We start from the raw sequence: 16,755 nt of genomic DNA, 5'->3' as shown, positions 1-16,755 counted from the left end.
GGTATTGTTTTTTTGTCCTTCTTATCATAGTTGATTTTCTTTTACGTTTTTATGCTTAGCTTTTTTTGTTTGGGCTTAGCTTTTATATTTGCTATTTCTAACTTTTTAAAAATAATCTAAAACGTAGCTGTTCTGAGCTAGTTATAGGTTCCATAATGGCACTGTTTATGCAGTAGATATTGATGAACACCTCTCCAGTATCAGAAATGTTCTGGTAGGAATATTCTTAGGTAAAATGGCCCTAATGGTCCTGAATAAAGGAGGTAAGATTTGTGCTTCTAAGAAAGCAGGGGACTAGGGTGTTCATCTCAAGGTAGCCTCACGTGATGACTGGGTGGCATTTTGAGATTTGAGTGATCCTGCAAATGAACAGTCCCTAAACATATCCCCTTCCCCCAGATGCCTTAAATTCCACTATTGGTGCTATGTTCCTTTGAATAAAGAACCTTAGATAAAGTGGGTGCCTTTTCTCCCAGACAGAAGTCTGGGCAGAGAAAAAGCCTCTCGAGGTTCCCATTCCCTCTATCACATGAAGCAATTGGACTTGCTTACTATTTGTCAAGCCTCTGACAACATAATCTTTATGGTTCTACACAAAATCTTAAGGCAGAGTACTAAAATATAAAACAGGTAAAAGTTTTTAAGTATAATTTAAAAAATTTTCATTAAAAATAATACTATATGTACATAGTAATACACTTAAACAATGCAAAAGGCTTATACGGGAAAGTGAGTCACTTGCTCCTTCCATCTCTCTCCCCATAAGCATATCCTTAAAGGAAAATGTCAAGCATATATAAGCACACATATGTGCATACGTGTGTATATACAGAGATATCTCTGCTTTGTTGTTTGTTTGTTTTGCTTAGCTTATACTATGGTTATTGTTTTTATTGTTCTACCCCCTTCATCTTAACAGCTGCATAGCATTCCATTGTGTATGGATGTGTAAATAAAGACAAGGTGATTTGGACGTCCGTCAATGCAGGCTACTGCCTAAAAGCAGAAGTTTGCCCTCCCAATCCAGATATTTCCTTTTTACCACCTACCAGTGGGAGCAAAATCTGTTTTAAAATGCAGTCAATAAGGAGAATCCTCAGTTTCCATTCAGTAGAGATAGGGGTCTCCTCCAGAACCAAGTAAGAGAATGAAACCAGATGACCTTTGAGATTCCTTCCAGATCAAAGATTCTATGATCCCAAGGAGTCAAAGGAGCATAATATACTTTCCAAATTTGGCCTGTCATTCAAAGTCTGGTCCAAATGCCACATCTTACCATAAGGATCCCAGATCCTCCCCATGGGAAAGAGATTGTTCTCTCCTTTGAAGGCCCATAAGAAAATTGTCCTTTTGAAAATGCATCTGGTGAGGCTGTGGAACAACAGGAACTCTTTGTTTCAGTGGGGAATGCAAAATGGTACAGCCACTTTGGAGGACAGTTTGCAGTTTAGTTTCTTGCAAAACTACACATACTTTTATTGCACAATCCAGCAGTCATGCTCCTTGGTATTTATTCAAATGATTTGAAAACTTAACGTTCATATAAAAACCTGCACACAGCTGGGCGTGGTGGCTCATGCCTGTAATCCCAGCGCTTTGGGAGGCTGAGGTGGGCAGATCACTTGAGGTTAGGAGTTTGAGACCATCCTGGCCAACATGGGGAAACCCCTTCTCTACTAAAAATACAAAAATTAGCCAGGTGTGGTGGTGCTCACCTGTAATCCCGCCTACTCGGGAGGCTGAGGCAGGAGAATCACTTGAACCCAGGAGGCGGAGGTTGCAGTGAGCTGAGATCACGGCACTGCACTCCAGCCTGGGAGACAGAGTGAGACTCCATCTTAAAACAAAACAAAACAAAGAACTTGTACAAAATGTTTATACCACCTTTATTAATAATTGCCAGAACTTGAAAGCAACCAAGATGTCCTTCAGTAGATGACAGTAGGTGACTAGATAAACCGTGATACATCAAGACGATGGAGTATTACTCAGTGCTAAAAAAAAAATAAGCTGTTCATGCCATGAAAAGACATGGAGGAACTCCAAATGAATATTACTAAGTGAAAGCAGCCAATCTGAAAAGACTATGTATGGCTATATTCCAACTCTATATGACATCCTGGAAAAGGCAAAAATAAAGGTACAGTAAAAAGATCAGTGGCTGCCAGGGGTTGGGGAAAGTCGGGGAGGGATGAATAGGCAGAGCACATAGTTTTTTTGGACAGTGAAAATACTGCCCATCTGTATGATACTATAATGGTAGATGTATGTCATTATACATTTGTCCAAAGCCACAGAGTGTACAACACTAGTGCTGTGATGTAAAGCATGGACTTCAGGTGGTAATGATATGTCATACAGGCTCATCAATCATAGCAAATGCACCACTCTGGTGGCGGGATGTTGATATCGGGGGCAGCTATACATGTGTGGGCACAGGACGTAAGTGAGAAATCTCTGTATCATCCACTCAGTTTTGCTGTGAACCTAAAAGTGCTCCAGAAAAAAATAAAGTTTTTTTTTAGAAAAAAGCATCTGAACCTTTTTTTCAGTGGCATTGATCACCTTCCATCTGGTAGTGGAGTTGTTTGGATGCAGAAATTATTTCTTCCATGGTATGCGAGCTCCTGGAGAGGGAGTACATGTCCCCCTTGCTTTATTAAATGTTTGGCAAGTGAACATTGGAAGAAGCAACTCGATAGAAACAAAAGCTAGTAAAAAATCACGTGGAAGAGCAGCTTTTCTAGAAATTAAGGTTCAACTATTAAATTCAATGTTTAAAAAAATCGGCTGTGTGCGGTGGCTCCCACCTGCAATCCCAGCACTTTGTGGGATTGTGGGAACACCTGAGGTCAGGAGTTCAAAACCAGCCTGGCTGACATGGCAAAACCCCATCTCTAAAAAAAAAAAAAAAAAAAAAAGCAAAAATTAGCTGGGTGTGGTGGCGGGAGTCTGTAGTCCCAGCTACTTGGGAGGCTGAGGCAGGAGAATTGCTTGAATCCAGGAGGTGGAGGTTATATGAGCCGAGATCATACCACTGCACTCCTGCCTGGGCGACAGAGCGAGACTCTGTCTCAAAAAAAAAAAAAAAAAAAAAAAAAATCAACAGCCCAAACCCAGTGTTGACAGTCTTGTTTATGGGTTGAACTACATTTCTCCCAAATGCATATACTGAAGTCCTAAGTCGCAGTACCTGAGAATGTGACCTTATTTGGAAATAGGGCTATTACAGATGGAATTCGTTAAGATGAGGTCATTAGGCTGGGCCTAATCTAATATGCCTGACATCCTTAGAAAAAAGGGAAAATTCGAACACAGAGAGAACACCATGTGAAGATGAAGGCAGGGATTGGGGGTGACACTTCTGCAAGCCAGTGAATGCCAAAGCTTGTCAGCAGCCAGCAGAAGGCAGGTAAAAGGCCTTCCTCACTTTCCTCAAAGGAACCAACTCTGCCAACGTCTTCAACTTGCACTCCTAACCTCCAGCTCTGTGAAACGACTTCTGTTGTTTATGCTACCCAGTTTGTGGTACTTAGTTACGGTAGCCTCATCAAAGTGCCGCCTATGGGAGCCTCTATTTTGCGGGTAAGGGCGGGGACTGGGCTGGATTTTCTGGAAAACAGCCCTGCAATACCCTCATCAGACCCACCAAACTCTTCACACTCCCTCAGACACAGCATTCACTTCTAGAAATAACTCTAAAGTTTTTTTTTTTTAACTTTGTGGAATACTACTCAGCCAAAAAAAAAAAAAGAAAAAGGAACATGTTACTGATATGTACAACTTAGATAATGGAAATAATGCTGAGTGAAAAAAAGATCCCCAAAGGCTACATACTAATTGATTCCATTTACATAACTTTTTTTTTTTTTTTTTTTTTGAGACAGTCTCACTCTGTCACCCAGGCTGGAACACAGTGGCGTGATCTCAACTCAACTCACTGCAACCTCCACCTCCTGAGTCCAAGCGATTCTCTTGCCTTAGCTTCCCAAGTAGCTGGGATTATAGATGTGTGCCACCATGCCCAGCTAATTTTTGTATTTTTAGTAGAGACAGGGTTTTACCATGCTGGCCAGGCTGGTCTCGAACCTGACCTCAAGTGATCTGCCTGCCTCGGCTTCCCAAAGTGCTGGGATTACATGAGTGAGCCACTGCACCCGGCCGCATTTATGTAACAATTTTGAAGTGAAAAAAAAAAAAAATGACAGAAATGGAGATTAGATGAGTAGTTGCCAGGGGTTAGTTGTGGGAGGGAGGGAAAAGGAGGGAAGGAGGTGGGCAACAGGAGAAAGACTTGTGGTCACAGAGCTGTGCTTTATCTTGACCGTGGTGGATCCCCAAATTTACTAGTGACAAGATTGCATAGAACTAAGTATACACACACGTGAATGCATGTGCACACACACACAGTACAGGTTAAACCACAGGAGATGTGAGTAAGATTGGTAAATTGTGTCAATATGAATATCCTAGTTGTGATATTGTCCTATAGTTTCGCAAGATGTTATTGTTGTGGGCAACTGGATAAAGGATACACAGAGTCTGTATTTTCTTTTTTTTTTTCTTTTTTGAGACAGGGTCTCACTCTGTCATCCAGGCTGGAGTGCAGTGGCACAAGTATGGCTCACTGCAGCCTCGACCTCAACCTCAAGTGATCCTCCCACCTCAGCCTCCTGAGTAGCTACGACCACAGGTGTGCGACCCCATGCCCAGCTAATTTTTAAATTTTTTGTAGAGACTAGGTCTCACCATGTTGCCCAGGCTTGTATTTCTTAAGTATATTTAAATTTATAATTATATCCACATTTTAAAATTTTAATTTAAAAAATTACTCCGAGGCCAGGTGTTATGGCTCACACTTCTTATCCCAGCACCTTGGGAGGCCGAGTTGGGCAGATCACCTGAGGTCAGAAGTTCGAGACCAGCCTGACTAACATGGAGAAACCCCCGTCTCTACTAAAAATACAAAATTAGCCTGGCGTGGTGGTGCATTCCTGTAATCCCAGCTACTCAGGAGGCTGAGGCAGGAGAATTGCTTGAACCCAGGAGGTGGAGGTTGCAGTGAGCCAAGATTGTGCCACTGCACTCCAGCCTGGGCCACAGAGAGAATCTGCCAAAAAAAAAAAAAAAAAAAAAATTTCAGCCGTACAAGGATGTTCATAGCAGCCTTGCCGAAAATAGGAAAAAAAATTGGAAATAACCTAAACTACTCACAATAGGAATCAGCTAAAACCCTGGGGGTTTAATTCCAGGGAATACTGTGAACAAAGACAAGTTTGTGGACTGAGTAAAAATAAAGAGCTGTCAATGACTTAACATTAAATGAAACGGCAGAAGATGTCACAGCAGGTTCTCGCTGAGCCATTCAGAGGGGTGGTGATCATTTAGAGGTTCAAGTCCACTGGATTCTTCTTCTTCCGTTTAATATTACTTCACTTCCAAATAAGGAAAGGAAAGGAAAGGAAATCACGTCCGGTCCTGAGCCTTGCCATCCTGCAGTCACCCCTCCTTTTGTGTCCAGCAGGTGGCAGACGCGTTCCAGCGATGAATCCCACTGCCTCTGTTTAATGCAGATGGTCCAGCCGCTCCCAACAGCAGGTGGGGCTGTAAGCATCCATCCTACCTGCTCAAGGAACCCAGGCATCAGAACTGCTCTCTTCCAAGTCCATTGCGAAAGGCAGTCGTCTGGCCACGAGAGGGTTAACAGTCCACATTCCAGAGCAAGGGAAAAGGAGGCTGGAGGGTCATAGACAAGGGGAAGGGGCGCAGAGGGCCAGCTTCTCACAACACTACCGGCTCTGCTGGGAGAGATAGATCACCCCCAACAATGGCCACAGCTGTTTTCATCTGCCCTGAAGGAAACTGACTTAGGAAGCAGGTATCAGAGAGGGCCCTTCCTGAGGGGGCTTCTGTCTGGCTTGTAAAACTGTCAGAGCAGCTGCATTCATGTGTCGGATGATGGATGATGGAAAGGAGGACAGTCGGCTGCAGATGGACACAGTGACTTGCAAGTTGAGGCAGGTGGCAAAGGGCTTGCAGAGGCTCTGCAGGTGGGGCATACTGATTCATTGCCCAGTTAAAATACCAGGAGGATCTGGGCAGCCTCTTCACAGGAGCTGCTTGTCCTCAAACAATCTGTCTTCAATGAAAGATTCCTCTGGCCTTCCTTTCTCTTCTTGCACCTCAGGTGTGAACCCTTCTCCCCCATGCCTCTGCCTGCCCACCGCCCCGACCCCCGCCCCTGGCCCTGCATGGCTCATTATATGCAGGGCCAAGGCAGCAATTTCTCTTAGCTTCTTTGTGACCAGTTGGTCCTGGGATGGCTTCATGGAACACATCTTGTGGTGTGCACCAATGAAGCTTTCCATACACGACTCAAAACGGTTTTTGAAAAATGTAACCAGCTGGAAGACAAGAAAATAAAATGTCAGCACTAAAAACGCTGGCTGTGGCTTTTGCTAAGGAAAGGAATTTGGTGTTGTCTTCTCGCACACACAGCCTGGTTGAGGAAATGACTGTCTTCAGCACATCACCCTGCGAGCCACAGTGAGTGCCCTGGCTCAGAAGTGCCTGTTACAGTGCACAGGATCCCTGAAGAGCATGAGCTGGGATTTCCTCTGTGCTGTCCATCACAGGAGCCTGAGTGACCAGTGCATCCTCGATTTGTAACCAGAATCCTGCCCCCTCTCCCAAGTGGGCACCCTTGCTCTGACCCTCTAGTTCTCTCTCTTGCCTTCCAGAGAATACCAAGAGAGGCTTTCTTGGTTAGGACAATGAATGCTGAGACTTGTGGAGTTGGGGCCAATGGGATTTCTTTAAAAGCATCTTTTTGCCTCTGGCTGGGTCTATGGGGGTCAAACAGACACCCCTTGGGCCATTTGTTGGTGGGGGGACAAATGAACTTGGCCTGAGAAATGGAATAGGCCGGGCCAGCCCCGTGAAGCACTCAGAACTGCACATTTTCTTTGTTGAGCGGGTCCACAGTTTGTTTTGAGAATGCCCGAGGGCCCAGGGAGACAGACAATTAAAAGCCGGAGCTCATTTTGATATCTGAAAACCACAGCCGCCAGCACGTGGGAGGTGCCGGAGAGCAGGCTTGGGCCCTGCCTCACACGCCCCCTCTCTCTGGGTCACCTGGGAGTGCCAGCAGCAATTTGGAAGTTTGCTGAGCTAGAGGAGAAGTCTTTGGGGAGGGTTTGCTCTGAGCACACCCCTTTCCCTCCCCCCTGGGCTGAGGGAAACATGGGACCAGCCCTGCCCCAGCCTGTCCTCATTGGCTGGCATGAAGCAGAGGGGGGCTTTAAAAAGGCGACCGTGTCTCAGCTGGAGACCAGAGCCGGTGCTACTGGAAGGTGGCGTGCCCTCCTCTGGCTGGCACCATGCAGCTCCCACTGGCCCTGTGTCTCGTCTGCCTGCTGGTACATGCAGCCTTCCGTGTAGTGGAGGGCCAGGGGTGGCAGGCCTTCAAGAACGATGCCACGGAAATCATCCCCGAGCTCGGAGAGTACCCTGAGCCTCCACCGGAGCTGGAGAACAACAAGACCATGAACCGGGCGGAGAACGGAGGGCGGCCTCCCCACCACCCCTTTGAGACCAAAGGTATGAGGTGGAGGAGAGAATTCTTAGTAAAAGGTCCTGGGGAGGTTTTAGAAACTTCTCTTTGGGAGGCTTGGAAGACTGGAGTAGACCCAGTGAAGATTGCTGGCCTCTGCCAGCACTGGTCGAGGAACAGTCTTGCCTGGAGGTGGGGGAAGGATGGCTCGCTGGTGCAGCCTTCAAATTCAGGTGCAGGGGCATGAGGCAACAGACGGTGGTTAGAGCCCAGGGCAGGGAGGAGGCTGGGGTGGTGAGGGTATGGCATCAGGGCATCAGAACAGGCTCAGGGGTTCAGAAAAGAAAAGGTTTCAAAGAAACTCCTCCTGGGAATATAGGAGCCACGCCCAGCTGCTGGTACCATTGGGGAGGGAACAAGGTAAGGGAGCCTCCCATCCACATAACAGCACCTGCAGGGCACCGGACACTCTATGCTGGCGGTGGCTGTCCCCACCACACAGACCCACGTCATGGAATCCCCAGGAAGTGAACCCCCAGCTCGAAGAGGAAGAAACAGGCTCCAGGCACTCAGTAACTTGGTAGTGAGAAGAGCTGAGGTGTGAACCTGGTTTGATCCAACTGCAAGATAGCCCTGGTGTGTGGGGGGGTGTGGGGGACAGATCTCCACAAAACTGGGAGAGGAAGGCCAGAGAGGCACCCCTGCAGTGTGCATTGCCCACGGCCTGCCCAGGGAGCTGGCACTTGAAGGAATGGGAGTTTTTGGCACAGTTTTAGCCCCTGACATGGGTGCAGCTGAGTCCAGGCCCTGGAGTGGGGGCAGCATCCTCTGTGCAGGAGTAGGGACATCTGTCCTCAGCAGCCACCCCAGTCCCAGCCTTGTCTCATTCCAGGGGAGGGAGAAGGAAGAGGAGCCCTGGGTTCCTGGTCAGGCCTGCACAGAGAAGCCCAGGTGACAGTGTGCATCTGGCTCTACGGTTGGCAGGAATCACGAGGCCATGGGGGGGGGGGTCTGGAATGACACTTCAGACTAAGGGCTTCCCTGTCCTCTGGCCATTATCCAGGTGGCAGAGAAGTCCACTGCCCAGGCTCCTGGACCCCAGCCCTCCCTGCCTCACAACTGTTGGGGCTATGGGGTGCTAAAAAGGGCAACCACATGGGAGGCCAGCCAGGACCCTGTGTCTTTGAAATGGAGGACAAGGGCACCTCCTCCCACAGCTCCCCTTCTAGGCAAGGTCAGCTGGGCTCCAGTGACTGCCTGAAGGGCTGTAAGGAACCCAAACACAAAATGTCCACCTTGCTGGACTCCCACGAGAGGCCACAGCCCCCGAGGAAGCCACATGCTCAAAACAAAGTCACATCTGCAGAGGAAGTGCCTGGCCTAGGGGCACTATTCTAGAAAAGCCCCAAAATGCCCCCTTCCCTGGGCAAATGGCCCCCGACCACACACACACCCCAGCCCTGCAGAGGTGAGGATGCAAACCAGCCCACAAACCAGAAAGCAGCCCCAGATGATGGCAGTGGCCACATCTCCCCTGCTGTGCTTGCTCTCCAGAGTGGGGGTGGGGTGGTGGCCTTCTCTGTCCCCTCTCTGGTTTGGTCTTAAGACTATTTTTCATTCTTTCGTGTCACATTGGAACTATCCCCATGAAACCTTTGGGGGCAGACTGGTACTCACACGACGACCAGCTATTTAAAAAGCCCCCACCCATCTAAGTGCACCATAGGAGACATGGTCAAGGTGTGTGCAGGGGATCAGGCCAGGCCTCGGAGCCCAATCTCTGCCTGCCCAGGGAGTATCACCATGAGGCGCCCATTCAGATAACACAGAACAAGAAATGTGCCCAGCAGAGAGCCAGGTCAATGTTTGTGGCAGCTGAACCTGTAGGTTTGGGGTCAGAGCTCAGGGCCCCTATGGTAGGAAAGTAACTATAGTAAAAAGCAGCCCTCAGCTCCAACCGCCAGCCCAGCCTCCCATGGATGCTTGAACGCAGAGCCTCCACTCTTGCCGGAGCCAAAAGGTGCTGGGACCCCAGGGAAGTGGAGTCCGGAGATGCAGCCCGGCCTTTTGGGCAAGTTCTTTTCTCTGGCTGGGCCTCAGTATTCTCATTGATAATGAGGGGGTTGGACACACTGCCTTTGATTCCTTTCAAGTCTAATGAATTCCTGTCCTGATCAACTCCCCTTCGGTCCCTCGCCTCCACAGCAGCTGCCCTGATTTATTACCTTCAATTAACCTCTACTCCTTTCTCCATCTCCTGTCCACCCCTCCCAAGTGGCTGGAAAAGGAATTTGGGAGAAGCCAGAGCCAGGCAGAAGGTGTGCTGAGTACTTACCCTGCCCAGGCCAGGGACCCTGCGGCACAAGTGTGGCTTAAATCATAAGAGGACCCCAGGAGAGAAATGATAATAATAATACATAACAGCCGACGCTTTCAGCTATATGTGCCAAATGGTATTCTCTGCATTGCGTGTGTAATGGATTAACTCGCAATGCTTGGGGCGGCCCATTTTGCAGACTGGAAGAAGAGAGAGGTTAAGGAACTTGCCCAAGATGACACCTGCAGTGAGCGATGGAGCCCTGGTGTTTGAACCTCAGCAGTCATTTGGCTCCGAGGGGACAGGGTGCGCAGGAGAGCTTTCCACCAGCTCTAGAGCATCTAGGACCTTCCTGCAATAGATGTTCAGGGGCAAAAGCCTCTGGAGACAGGCTTGGCAAAAGCAGGGCTGGGGTGGAGAGAGACGGGCCGGGCCAGGGCAGGGGTGGCCAGGCGGGCGGCCACCCTCACGCGCGCCTCTCTCCACAGACGTGTCCGAGTACAGCTGCCGCGAGCTGCACTTCACCCGCTACGTGACCGATGGGCCGTGCCGCAGCGCCAAGCCCGTCACCGAGCTGGTGTGCTCCGGCCAGTGCGGCCCGGCGCGCCTGCTGCCCAACGCCATCGGCCGCGGCAAGTGGTGGCGACCGAGTGGGCCCGACTTCCGCTGCATCCCCGACCGCTACCGCGCGCAGCGCGTGCAGCTGCTGTGTCCCGGTGGTGCGGCGCCGCGCGCTCACAAGGTGCGCCTGGTGGCCTCGTGCAAGTGCAAGCGCCTCACCCGCTTCCACAACCAGTCGGAGCTCAAGGACTTCGGGACCGAGGCCGCTCGGCCGCAGAAGGGCCGGAAGCCGCGGCCCCGCACCCGGAGCGCCAAAGCCAACCAGGCCGAGCTGGAGAACGCCTACTAGAGCCCGCCCGCGCCCCTCCCCACCGGCGGGCGCCCCGGCCCTGACCCCGCGCCCCACGTTTCTGTCCTCTGCGCGTGGTTTGATTGTTTATATTTCATTGTAAATGCCTGCAACCCAGGGCAGGGGGCTGAGACCTTCCAGGCCCTGAGGAACCCCGGGCGCCGGCAAGGCCCCCCCTCAGCCCGCCAGCTGAGGGGTCCCGCGGGGCAGGGGAGGGAATTGAGAGTCACAGACACTGAGCCACGCAGCCCCGCCTCTGGGGCCGCCTACCTTTGCTGGTCCCACTTCAGAGGAGGCAGAAATGGAAGCATTTTCACCGCCCTGGGGTTTTAAGGGAGCGGTGTGGGAGTGTGAAAAGTCCAGGGACTGGTTAAGAAAGTTGGATAAGAGTCCCCCTTGCACCTCGCTGCCCATCAGAAAGCCTGCGGCGTGCCCAGAGCACAAGACTGGGGGCAACTGTAGATGTGGTTTCTAGTCCTGACTCTGCCACTAACTTGCTGTGTAACCTTGAACTACGCAATTCTCTTTCGGGACCTCAATTTCCACTTTGTAAAATGAGGGTGGAGGTGGGAATAGGATCTCGAGGAGATTACTGGCATATGATTCCAAGGACTCCAGTGCCTTTTGAATGGGCAGAGATGAGAGAGAGAGAGAGAAAGAGAGAGAATGAATGCGGTTGCATTGACTCAGTGCCAAGGTGACTTCCAGAATTCAGTTGTGATGCTCTCATCTGACAGCCAAAGATGAAAAACAAACAGGAAAAAAAAAAAAAAAGTAAAGAGTCTATTTATGGCTGACATATTTATGGCTGACAAACTCCTGGAAGAAGCTATGCTGCTTCCCAGCCTGGCTTCCCCAGATGTTTGGCTACCTCCACCCCTCCATCTCAAAGAAATAACATCATCCATTGGGGTAGAAAAGGAGGGGGTCCGAGGGTGGTGGGAGGGATAGAAATCACATCCGCCCCAACTTCCCAAAGAGCAGCATCCCTCGCCCGACCCATAGCCATATTTTAAAGTCACCTTCCGAAGAGAAGTGAAAGGTTCCAGGACACTGGCCTTGCAGGCCCGAGGGAGCAGCCATCACAAACTCACAGACCAGCACATCCCTTTTGAGACACCGCCTTCTGCCCACCACTCACAGACACGTTTCTGCCTAGAAAACAGCTTCTTACTGCTCTTACATGTGATGGCATATCTTACACTAAAAGAATATTATTGGGGGAAAAACTACAAGTGCTGTACATATGCTGAGAAACTGCAGAGCATAATAGCTGCCACCCAAAAATCTTTTTGAAAATCATTTCCAGACAACCTCTTACTTTCTGTGTAGTTTTTAATTGTTAAAAAAAAAAAAGTTTTAAACAGAAGCACATGCCGTATGAAAGCCTGCAGGACTGGTCATTTTTTTGCAATTCTTCCACATGGGACTTGTCCACAAGAATGAAAGTAGTGGTTTTTAAAGAGTTAAGTTACATATTTATTTTCTCACTTAAGTTATTTATGCAAAAGTTTTTCTTGTAGAGAATGACAGTGTTAATATTGCTTTATGAATTAACAGTCTGTTCTTCCAGAGTCCAGAGACATTGTTAATAAAGACAATGAATCATGACCGAAAGGATGTGGTCTCATTTTTTTCAACCACACATGATGTCATTTCTGTCAAAGTTGACACTCTTCTCTTGGTCACTAGAGCTCCAACCTTGGACACACCTTTGACTGCTCTCTGGTGGCCCTTGTGGCAATTATGTCTTCCTTTGAAAAGTCATGTTTTTCCCTTCCTTTCCAAACCCAGACCGCATTTCTTCACCCAGGGCATGGTAATAACCTCAGCCTTGTATCCTTTTAGCAGCCTCCCCTCCATGCTGGCTTCCAAAAATGCTGTTCTCATTGTATCACTCCCCTGCTCAAGAGCCTTCCGTAGCTCCCCCTTGCCCAGGATCAAGTGCAGTTTCCCGATCTGACATGGGAGGCCTTCCCTGCTTGACTCCCACCTCCCACTCCACCAAGCTTCCTACCGACTCCAAATGGTCATGCAGATCCCTGCTTCCTTAGTTTGCCATCCACACTTAGCACCCCCAATAACTAATCCTCTTTCTTTAGGATTCACATTACTTGTCACCTCTTCCCTCAACCTTCCAGAGATGTTCCAATCTCCCATGATCCCTCTGTCCTCTGAGGTTCCAGCGCCTTTTGTCTACACCACTACTTTGGTTCCTAATTCTGTTTTCCATTTGACAATCATTCATGGAGGACCAGCCTGGCCAAGTCCTGCTTAGTACTGGCATGGACAACACAAAGCCAAGTGCAATTCAGGACCAGCTCACAGGAAACTTTATCTTCTTCGAACTGTGGATTTTATGCCTCCCAGGTAGAAATGTAGGATCTTCAAAAGCGGGCCAGCCTCCTGCACTTCTCTCAAAGTCTCGCCTCCCCAGGGTGTCTAATAGTGCTGGATGCTAGCTGAGTTAGCATCTTCAGATGAAGAGTAATCCTAAAGTTACCCTTCAGTCGCCCTAAGGTGGGATGGTCAACTGGAAAGCTTTAAATTAAGTCCAGCCTACCTTGGGGGAACCCACCCCCACAAAGAAAGCTGAGGTCCCTCCTGATGACTTACCAGTTTAACTACTAATAACCCACTTGAATTAATCATCATCAAGTCTTTGATAGGTGTGAGTGGGTATCAGTGGCCGGTCCCTTCCTGTGGCTCCAGCCCCCGAGGAGGCCTCCGTGAGCCCCTGCAGAAAATCCATGCATCATGAGTATCTCAGGGCCCAGAATATGAGAGCAGGTAGGAAACAGAGACATCTTCCATCCCTGAGAGGCAGTGTGGTCCAGTGGGTGGGGACATGGGCTCTGGGCCAGGTTTGTGTAGGTTGTTTGTTTGTTTTGAGACAGAGTCTCGCTCTGTTGCCCAGGTTAGAGTGCAGTGTCACGATATCGGCTCACTGCAACTTCTGCCTTCCCAGATTCAAGTGATTCTCTTGCCTCAATCTCCAGAGTAGCTGGGATTGCAGGTGCGTGCCACCACGCCTGGCTAATTTTTATATTTTTAATAGAGACGGGGTTTCACCATGTTGGCCAGGCTAGTCTCGAACTCCTGACCTCAAGTGATCTGCCCACCTCGGCCTCCCAAAGTGCTGGGATTACAGGTGTGAGCCACCACACCCAGCCCCAGGTTGGTGTTTGAATCTGAGGAGACTGAAGCACCAAGGGGTTAAATGTTTTGCCCACAGCCATACTTGGGCTCAGTTCCTGGCCCTACCCCTCACTTGAGCTGCTCAGAGCCTGGTAGGCACATGGGCAATAATCAGGTCACACTGTTTCGTACAAAGTGTTATGGGAACCCAAGATAGGAGTAATTTGCTCTGTGGAGGGGATGAGGGACGGTGGTTAGGGAAGGCTTCACAAAGTGGGTGCTACCTAGAGATTTTCCAGGTGGAGAAGGGGGCTTCTAGGCAGAAGGCATAGCCCAAGCAAAGACTGCAAGTGCACGGCTGCTCATGGGTAGAAGAGAATCCACCATTCCTCAACATGTACCGAGTCCTTGCCATGTGCAAGGCAACATGGGGCTACCAGAAATTCCAAGCAGTGCCCAAACCTAGGGTCTGCTTTCTGGGACCTGAAGATACAGGATGGATCAGCCCAGGCTGCAATCCCATTACCACGAGGGGGAAAAAAAAACCTGAAGGCTAAATTGTAGGTCGGGTTAGAGGTTATTTATGGAAAGTTATATTCTACCTACATGGGGTCTATGAGCCTGGCGCCAATCAGAAAAGGAACAAACAACAGACCTAGCTGGGAGGGGCAGCATTTTGTTGTAGGGGGTGGGGCACATGTTCTGGGGGTACAGCCAAACTCAGGGCTTGTATTAATAGTCTGAGAGTGAGACAGAGGGATAGAAGGAAATAGGTCCCTTTCTCTCTCTCTGTTTCTCTCTCTCACTCTCTCTCTGTCTCTCTCTCTCTCTCTCACACACACACACACACACATGCTCTGTAGGGGTCTACTTATGCTCCAAGTACAAATCAGGCCACGTTTACACAAGGAGGTAAAGGAAAAGAACGTTGGAGGAGCCACAGGACCCCAAAATTCCCTGTTTTTCTTGAATCAGGCAGGACTTACACATCTGGGAGGGTGGAGAGCCTGCAGAAGCCACCTGCGAGTAAGCCAAGTTCAGAGTCACAGACACCAAATGCTGGTGCCATGTCCCACACCCGCCCACCTCCCACCTGCTCCTTGACACAGCCCTGTGCTCCCAGATCATTGATTATAGCTCTGGGTCCTGGTTCCCAGATCATTGATTATAGCTCTGGGGCCTGCATCGTCCTTCCTGCCACACCCCCACTCCATTCTTGGAACGTGCCCTCTGTCTTCTCCCTTGTCCAAGGGCAGGCAAGGGCTCAGCTATTGGGCAGCTTTGACCAACAGCTGAGGTTCCTTTTGTGGCTGGAGATGCAGGAGGCAGGGGAATATTCCTCTTAGTCAATGCGAACATGTGCCTGGTTTGCCCAGGGTGGTCTCGTTTACACCTGTAGGCCGAGCGTAATTATTAACAGCTCCCACTTTTACTCTAAAAAATGACCCGATTTGGGCAGTAAATTATATGGTGCCCATGCTATTAAGAGCTGCAACTTGCTGGGCGTGGTGGCTCACACCTGTAATCCCAGTACTTTGGGACGTCAAGGCGGGTGGATCACCTGAGGTCACGAGTTAGAGACCGGCCTGGCCAGCATGGCAAAACCCCATCTTTACTAAAAATACAAAAATTAGCAGGACATGGTGGCACGCACCTGTAATCCCAGGTACTCGGGAGGCTGAGACAGGAGAATGGCTTGAACCCAGGAGGCAGAGGTTGCAGTGAGCCAAGATTGTGCCACTGCCCTCCAGCCCTGGCAACAGAGCAAGACTTCGTTTCAAAAAAAAAAGGATACTGTCAATCACTGCAGGAAGAACCCAGGTAATGAATCAGGAGAAGAGAGGGGCTGAGTCACCATAGTGGCAGCACCGACTCCTGCAGGAAAGGCGAGACACTGGGTCATGGGTACTGAAGGGTGCCCTGAATGACATTCTGCTTTGGAGACAGAACCTGAGCCCTGCAAGTGCATGCCTGTTCATGGGTGAGAGACTCAATTCATCATTCCTCGGCATGTACTGAATCCTTTCTTACCGCTGCCCTCCAATGCCCAATTTCCCTACAATTGTCTGGGGTGCCTAAGCTTCTGCCCACCAAGAGGGCCAGAGCTGGCAGCGAGCAGCTTCAGGTAGGAGAAATAGGTACCCATAAGGCAGGTGGGAAAGAGAGATGGAAGGAGAGGGGGGCAGAGCACTCACCTCCCTTGCCTGACAACTTCCTGAGGGCTGGTCATGCCAGCAGATTTAAGGCAGAGGCAGGGGAGATGGGGCGGGAGAGGAAGTGAAAAAGGAGAGGGTGGGGATGGAGAGGAAGAGAAGGTGATCATTCATTCATTCCATTGCTACTGACTGGATGCCAGCTGTGAGCCAGGCATCACCCTAGCTCTGGGCATGTGGTTGTGATCTTGGAGCCTCATGGAGCTAACAGTGAGTGCTGGCAAGGAGATGGATAATGGACGGATAACAAGTAAACATTTAGCACAATGCCTGGGAATGGAAAGTTCTCCAAAGAAAAATAAAGCTGGTGAGCATATAGACAGCCCTGAAGGCGGCCAGGCCAGGTATTTCTGAGGAGGTGGCATTTGAGCTAAGACCAAAATGTGGTGGGAGAGGGAGCCACACAAGGATCTGGGGGTGTGTGCACTGGGAGGGGGAGCAGCAAGTGCAAAGGGCCTGAAGGTATGTAGGAGGTGGAGAAGGGACACCACTAATTGCCTTGGGTGCCTTTCAGGCGTCTCCATGCCAAGGCTCTAACCCCTGATCTAGAAGCCAACATAGTAATTATAATTATAGTGAAGAGGGGTGTGTGTGTGTGTGTGTGTGCGTGTGTGATTGAAAGAGA

The 16,755-nt window shown here is 49.6% G+C and overlaps 1 protein-coding gene across 1 annotated transcript; it reads left to right on the top strand.

The window, feature by feature from the left end:
* The first annotated feature begins 7,329 nt into the window (after positions 1-7,329).
* On the top strand, positions 7,330-12,390 carry SOST (sclerostin). Its single transcript, XM_054457776.2, has 2 exons — positions 7,330-7,599; positions 10,358-12,390. Exons 1-2 carry the CDS (start codon positions 7,380-7,382, stop codon positions 10,777-10,779), a joined length of 642 nt encoding a protein of 213 aa, XP_054313751.2. The 5' UTR covers positions 7,330-7,379; the 3' UTR covers positions 10,780-12,390.
* Positions 12,391-16,755: the final 4,365 nt, after the last annotated feature.

The sequence above is a fragment of the Pongo pygmaeus genome, chromosome 19 (assembly GCF_028885625.2).
Source record: "Pongo pygmaeus isolate AG05252 chromosome 19, NHGRI_mPonPyg2-v2.0_pri, whole genome shotgun sequence".
Lineage (NCBI taxonomy): Eukaryota > Metazoa > Chordata > Mammalia > Primates > Hominidae > Pongo > Pongo pygmaeus.
Note: the sequence above shows the minus strand (reverse complement) of the source record. Positions and strands in the feature narration are given on the sequence as shown.